This window comes from Triticum urartu, chromosome 2A (assembly GCF_056163025.1).
Source record: "Triticum urartu cultivar PI428250 chromosome 2A, HENAU_Tu73, whole genome shotgun sequence".
In the NCBI taxonomy this organism is placed as follows: Eukaryota; Viridiplantae; Streptophyta; class Magnoliopsida; order Poales; family Poaceae; genus Triticum; species Triticum urartu.
The window spans coordinates 690,227,162-690,235,294 of NC_141874.1; the positions used below are offsets into that span (position 1 = coordinate 690,227,162).

Sequence of the window (8,133 nt, forward strand, 5' to 3'; positions counted from 1 at the left end):
TATCCGGTCCCGACGATGCGCCATACTTCGGCTCCGCCCACTTGGTATATAGACCCCTCTCGAGAACGGGGCACTAGGCAGAATAACCTCTTCCACAGCGTGAAATGAGCCTCAACGCATAAAAATAGCTCGCAAAGGGCGACGAAACCCGCAATATGTAATACGGAGGCGGGCGTGAGATTGTGCAGCTGGAGGCCGTAGAACTCCAGAAGCCCGCGGAGAAATGGATGAATTGGAAACCCCAGTCCCCTTATTAGATAGGGGACGAGGCACACCCGCTCTCCTTTAGAAGGATTGGGGGTGCTCTCCGCTTGTTTTCCGCCATTATAGGTGGCGAGACCGGCTCGGACCGGGACCATGTATGCCTGAGGGAGAAATCCCTTGGCCTGAAGCGACACTAACTCGCTATGCAGGATGGTGCAACTCTCCCAGTCCCCGGGTTTGGGACCGGAGGGGCGAGGGGAGGAGCTGCGATGGCTGGTCATGTTGGAATGGACCTTTGCTGGAAGCGCTCTGATGATAACTCGCGGAGAGGAGAAGATGTGGTTTGGACCTAAATCCCCATCCCGTTAAATAGGCGGCTCGTTTATATGGCTAGGGGCGTGGATGTAAAAACGCCCTGGCCTTTCGCATTCGTTTGACACGTGGAAGACGGCCATTATTGGGCGTGGAAGCCGAGGAACACTACATTACAAAAATCGGACATTATTCCTACAGGTACACAAGATTTGGAGAAGAACCCGCCTTGCAATGCCGAACAATCTGCGCGCCGGACTCGTCGTCATTGAAGCCTGGTTCGGGGGCTACTGAGGGAGTCCTGGATTAGGGGGTGTTCGGGTAGCCGGACTATACCTTCAGCCGGACTCCAGGACTATGAAGATACAAGATTGAAGACTTCGTCCCGTGTCCGGATGGGACTTTCCTTGGCGTGGAAGGCAAGTTTGGCGATGCGGATATTCAAGATCTCCTACCATTGTAACCGACTATGTAACCCTAACCCTATCCGGTGTCTATATAAACCGGAGGGTTGTAGTCCGTAGGCAATCAACTCCATATACAACAATCATACTGTAGGCTAGCTTCTAGGGTTTAGCCTCCTTGATCTCGTGGTAGATCTACTCTTGTACTACCCATATCATCAATATTAATCAAGCAGGATGTAGGGTTTTACCTCCATCAAGAGGGCCCGAACCTGGGTAAAACATTGTGTTCCCTGCCTCCTGTTACCATCCGGCCTAGACGCACAGTTCGGGACCCCCTACCCGAGATCCGCCGGTTTTGACACCGACAATGACCATAAAAGATATTACTCATATAAATAGAACAACCATTATTCTCTGATTTAAATGAATAACTGTCTCGCATCAAACAAGATCCAGATATAATGTTCATGCTCAACGCTGGCACCAAATAACAATTATTTAGGTCTAATACTAATCCCGAAGGTAGATGTAGAGGTAGCGTGCCGACCGCGATCACATCGACTTTGGAACCATTTCCCACGCGCATCGTCACCTCGTCCTAAGCCAATCTTCGCTTAATCCGTAGCCCCTGTTTCGAGTTGCAAATATTAGCAACAGAACTAGTATCAAATACCCAGGTGCTATTGCGAGCATTAGTAAGGTACACATCAATAACATGTATATCACATATACCTTTGTTCACCGTGCCATCCTTCTTATACGCCAAATACTTGGGGCAGATCCGCTTCCAGTGACCAGTCTGCTTGCAGTAGAAGCACTCAGTTTCAGGCTTAGGTCCAGACTTGGGTTTCTTCTCTTGAGCAGCAACTTGCTTGCTGTTCTTCTTGAAGTTCCCCTTCTTCTTCCCTTTGCCCTTTTTCTTGAAACTAGCGGTCTTGTTGACCATCAACACTTGATGCTCCTTCTTGATTTCTACCTCCGCAGCCTTTAGCATTGGGAAGAGCTCGGGAATTGTTTTATTCATCCCTTGCATATTATAGTTCATCACGAAGCTCTTGTAGCTTGGTGGCAGTGATTGAAGAACTCTGTCAATGACACTATCAACCAGAAGATCAACTCCCAGCTGAGTCAAGTGATTATGGTACCCAGACATTCTGAGTATATGTTCACTGACAGAACTATTCTCCTCCATTTTGCAGCTGTAGAACTTATTGGAGACTTCATATCTCTCAATCCGGGAATTTGCTTGAAATATTAACTTCAACTCCTGGAACATCTCATATCCTCCATGACGTTCAAAACATCGTTGAAGTCCCGGTTCTAAGCCGTAAAGCATGGCACACTGAACTATCGAGTAGTCATCAACATGCAACTGCCAGGCATTCACAATGTCTGCAGTTGCTGGCGTAGGAGGTACACCTAGCGGTGCTTCCAGGATGTAACTCTTCTGTGCAGCAATGAGGATAATCCTCAAGTTACGGACCCAGTTCGTGTAATTGCTACCATCATCTTTCAACTTTGCTTTCTCAAGGAACGCATTAAAATTCAACGGAACAACAGCATGGGCCATCTATCTACAATCAACATAGACAAGCAAGATACTATTAGGTACTAAGTTCATGATAAATTTAAGTTCAATTAATCATATTACTTAAGAACTCCCACTTAGATAGACATCCCTCTAATCTTCTAAGTGATCACGTGATCCAAATCAACTAAACCATGTTCGATCATCATGTGAGATGGAGTAGTTTCAATGGTGATCATCACTATGTTGATCACATCTACTATATGATTCACGCTCGACCTTTCGGTCTCCGTGTTCCGAGGCCATATCTGTTATATGCTAGGCTCGTCGATTTTAACCTGAGTATTCCGCGTGTGCAACTGTTTTGCACCCGTTGTATTTTAACGTAGAGCCTATCACACCCGATCATCACGTGGTGTCTCAGCACGAAGAACTTTCGCAACGGTGCATACTCAGGGAGAACACTTATACTTTGATAATTTAGTGAGGGATCATCTTATAATGCTACCATAAATCAAAGCAAGATAAGATGCATAAAAGATAAACATCACATGCAATCAATATAAGTGACATGATATGGCCATCATCATCTTGTCCTTGTGATCTCCATCTCCGAAGCACCGTCATGATCACCATCGTCACCGGTGCGACACCTTGATCTTCATCATTGCATCGTTGTCATCTCGCCAATCTTATGCTTCCACGACTATCGCTGCTGCTTAATGATAAAGTAAAGCATTACAGGGCGATTGCATTGCATACAATAAAGCAACAACCATATGGCTCCTGCTAGTTGCCGATAACTCGGTTACAAAACATGATCATCTCATACAATAAAATTTAGCATCATGTCTTGACCATATCAAATCACAACATGCCCTGCAAAAACAAGTTAGACGTCCTCTACTTTGTTGTTGCAAGTTTTACGTGGCTGCTACGGGCTTAGCAAGAACCGTTCTTACCTACGCATCAAAACCACAACGATAGTTTGTCAAGTTGGTGCTATTTTAACCTTTGCAAGGACCGGGCGTAGCCACACTTGGTTCAACTAAAGTTGGAGAAACTGACACCCGCCAGCCACCTATGTGCAAAGCACGTCGGTAGAACCAGTCTCACGTAAGCGTACGCGTAATGTCGGTCCGGGCCGCTTCATCCAACAATACCACCGAACCAAAGTATGACATGCTGGTAAGCAGTATGACTTATATCGCCCACAACTCACTTGTGTTCTACTCGTGCATATAACATCAACGCATAAAACCAGGCTCGGATGCCGCTGTTGGGGAACGTAGTAATTTCAAAACAATTCCTACGCACACGCAAGATCATGGTGATGCATAGCAACGAGAGGGGAGAGTGTTGTCTACGTACCCTCGTAGACCGAAAGCAGAAGCGTTAGCACAACACGGTTGATGTAGTCGTACGTCTTCATGATCCGACCGATCAAGCACCGAACGTACGTCACCTCCGAGTTCAGCACACGTTCAGCCCGATGACGTCCCTCGAACTCCGATCCAGCCGAGTGTTGAGGGAGAGTTTCGTCAGCACGACGGCTTGGTGACGATGTTGATGTTCTACCGACGCAGGGCTTCGCCTAAGCACCGCTACAATATTATCGAGGTGGATTATAGTGGAGGGGGGCACCGCACACGGCTAAGAGATCAATGATCTAATGTTGTGTCTCTAGGGTGCCCCCCTGCCCCTGTATATAAAGGAGCAAGGGGGGTGCGGCCGGCCAGGGCTAGGCCCGCCAGGAGGAGTCCTACTCCCACCGGGAGTAGGACTCCCCCCTTTCGTATTTGGATTAGGACTTGGGAGGGGAAGAAGGAAAGAGGGGGCCGGCCCCCTTGCCCTAAACCAATTCGGTTTGGGCCTAGGGGGGCGCGCTCCATACTCCTCTTGCTGCCCTCCTTTTCCACTAAGGCCCGTGAAGGCCCATTAAGCTCCCGGGGGTTCCGGTAACCTCCCGGTAGTCCGGTAAAATCCTAATTTCACCCGGAACACTTCCGATATCCAAACATAGGCTTCCAATATATCAATCTTCATGTCTCGACCATTTCGAGACTCCTTGTCATGTCCGTGATCACATCCGGGACTCCGAACAACCTTCGGTACATCAAAACATATAAACTCATAATTAAACTGTCATCGTAACGTTAAGCGTGCGGACCCTACGGGTTCGAGAACTATGTAGACATGACCGAGACACATCTCCGGTCAATAACCAATAGCGGAACCTGGATGCTCATATTGGCTCCTACATATTCTACGAAGATCTTTATCGGTCAAACCACATAACAACATACGTTGTTCCCTTTGTCATCGGTATGTTACTTGCCCGAGATTCGATCGTCGGTATCTCAATACCTAGTTCAATATCGTTACCGGCAAGTCTCTTTACTCGTTCTGTAATACATCATCCCACAACTAACTCATTAGTTGCAATGCTTGCAAGGCTTTAAGTGATGTGCATTACCGAGAGGGCCCAGAGATACCTCTCCGACAATCAGAGTGACAAATCCTAATCTCGAAATACGCCAACCCAACAAGTACCTTCGGAGACACCTGTAGAGCACCTTTATAATCACCTAGTTACGTTGTGACGTTTGGTAGCACACAAAGTGTTCCTCCGGTAAACAGGAGTTGCATAATCTCATAGTCATAGGAACATGTATAAGTCATGAAGAAAGCAATAGCAACATACTAAACGATCGTGTGCTAAGCTAACAGAATGGGTCATGTTAATCACATCATTCTCCTAATGATGTGATCCCGTTAATCAAATGACAACTCATGTCTATGGTTAGGAAACATAACCATCTTTGATCAACGAGCTAGTCTAGTAGAGGCATACTAGTGACACTCTATTTGTCTATGTATTCACACATGTATTATGTTTCCGGTTAATACAATTTTAGCATGAATAATAAATATTTATCATGATATAAGGAAATAAATAATAACTTTATTATTGCCTCTAGGGCATATTTCCTTCAGGTCTTTGATAGGATAGATGTCTGGATTAAAATCGCTGATCTCCCACCAGGCAAGAGGACGGATGCCTTCGGAAAGGCTTTGGGCAATTGGCTTGGTGAAGTGGTAAAAGTGGATGTTGACAAGGATGGGATGGCAAGAGGGAGCCAACTGCGTGTCAGAGCTAGGATCATGCTTTTTGAGCCTTTAGTGCGGGGGTTTTCCTCAAAAACTCTCAAGAGAACAAAGTGGGTACGTGGTATGACTTTCACTATGAGAAGATCCCCTACTTCTGCTTCGAATGTGGGCGTTTGGTGCATGAAAATGGACGATGTGTCCCACCTGTTGACAAAGCAACGCAATGGGGAGGCTGGCTACGAGCATCACCGGGGAGGAGCACTGGCTCCAAGAACGAGGTGAAAGGTGGAAAAAACAACAATGCCAGCGCCGGTAGCTTCATGAGTTCACAATCCGATGGAAAGAACAAGGAGCAGGACAGCCATGCTCGCGCTTGAGATATACCGGTGAAACACAATCTGAATGTCGAGTTCGATCGTCTGGGGGATACCCGCACTAGTGGGCAGAACCGACGAGAGAAAAGGATAGTTATTTCCCCAAGCAAGGAGAAGCACAGGGGTGACTGGCCAGAAGCGAGAGATCTGAGACATGAAATTGAGAGGAAGAAAGAGAGGGATCTCAGGGAACAGCTCAAGGCGCAGCAGTGGCAACGGGAGTACGAACGGAAGCAATATGAAGAAAGGAGCCATTGGAAGAGGGGGTCTTCGAGCAGAGGAGGCGAGAACAGGCAAGGGTACCATTCGACCTACCCGCAAGAGAGGAAGAGGGGGTACTACGTCCGAAAGCCCAGGCAAGAGTTTGATGAAAGAAGGAGGAGAGGAGACAGCCCCCGTGACACTCCTGGCTCAAGGAAAAGAAGGCCGCGGCAGATGTGGGTACCAAAAGCGGATTGTGAAAGGCACGAGGGGGATGAGTCATTCATTCGTGATACTAGACAGAAGACATCCTCGGTGTTTGATCGTATTGAGGAGACTGACAAGCTAACGGCGGACCCTGCCACTGGGCAGGGCCACCGAGAGCAATGATTATCTTTGCTTGGAACTGCCGAGGATTGGGGTTGGACTCGGCAGTCGGCGAGCTACGAGACCTGATTAGGTCATACAACCCAGAGTTGGTATTTTTATCAAAAACTAAAAAAAGATCGGGAGCGATGGAGAGACTCAAGTGGAGCTTGGGGTTCACAAAAGGGGTGGCGGTGGACTGTAAAGGAAAGAGTGGAGGTTTGGCGCTATGGTGGAGAGATCATATTGAGGTCACAGTTAAGCCGTGGTGCCAATATTACATTGATGCTACGATTGCGTGTGATGGAACCTCCTTTAGATTCACTGGAATCTATGGAGAGCCATGTGTGGATAAAAGATCGCGGACGTGGGATGCACTACGCTATCTTCGTACCCAAGATAACTCGTCGTGGCTATGTGCGGGCAACTTTAACGAGGCGCGAAGCAAGCATGAGCAACTAGGGGGTAACCCAAGAAATAGAGGGCAAATGGAAAAGTTTGAGGACTGCCTAACCGACTGCGGTTTGGTAGATCTCGGCTTCTCGGGGTACCATTTTACATGGGACAACAAGAGAGAGGGCGTGGAGAACATTCAGGTACGGCTAGACCGGGCGACATGTAACGGGGATTTTGCTCAGCTCTTCCCAGCCACTGAAGTGACCCATGTCATGACGGAGGAATCTGACCACCAGGCGCTAGTTATAAAAGCATTGAAAATGACCGGGGACAAGGGCGAGTGCGGGCAGCGTCATTTCATGTACGAGGCAGCGTGGGTGCGGCATGAGCAGTACGAGACAATGATGGCCGCTGCATGGGAGGAGGCACATGCAGCCAACCAGGAAGGAGGACGGCTAGCGACGACATGCAACAGCCTGCGAGACGCCACGAGATCCATGCAGGAATGGAGCCGGAGGGTTTTTGGCTCTATCAGGAAGCAAATTGGGCATCTCAAAGCGCAACTAATTGATGCAAAAGAGAGGGCTGCCAGGACGGGTTACAGAACGGAGATCAAGGAGATCGAAGACCAGCTACATGAGCTGTATGAAAGAGAGGAGGTGTTTTACAAACAACGTTCGCGCGTAGACTGGTTGCAAGAGGGCGATCAAAACACTAAATATTTTCAAAACCGTGCCTCACACCAAAAACGAAAGAACACGGTCAAGGCACTTCGGCGCGAGGACGGGTCGAAGTGCTCGGATGATGAAGGGGTGAGGAAGATGGCTGCCCAATTCTATGCGCACTTATTTGCTTCTAAGGGCTCGAGGGATGGAGAAAACATGCTACAACACATTGAGGCATCCGTGACAGAGGAGATGAATGCAAAACTTGATGCTCCATTCATTGATGCGGAGATAGAGCTCGCTCTCTTCTAGATGGGGCCTACGAAGGCGCCGGGCCTGGAAGGCCTCCCGGCCATGTTCTACTAACACCACTGGGCGCTGGTTAAGGACGATGTGTGTGCTGCGGTCCGTGAATTCCTCGCCGGATCTGTGGCCCCGATGGCTTCAATGACACGATAATTGTAATGATCCCAAAAGTTAAGTCACCTGAATTGTTGGCGCAATTCCGTCCAATCAGTTTATGTGACGTTCTGTATAAGATTGCGGCGAAGGCACTGGCCAATCGCTTG

At 48.1% G+C, this 8,133-nt stretch overlaps 1 protein-coding gene across 1 annotated transcript; it reads left to right on the forward strand.

The window, feature by feature from the left end:
• The first annotated feature begins 6,991 nt into the window (after nucleotides 1-6,991).
• On the forward strand, nucleotides 6,992-7,876 carry LOC147986766 (uncharacterized). Its single transcript, XM_087542143.1, has one exon. The coding sequence runs from the start codon at nucleotides 6,992-6,994 to the stop codon at nucleotides 7,874-7,876; it is 885 nt and encodes a 294-aa protein (XP_087398269.1).
• Nucleotides 7,877-8,133: the final 257 nt, after the last annotated feature.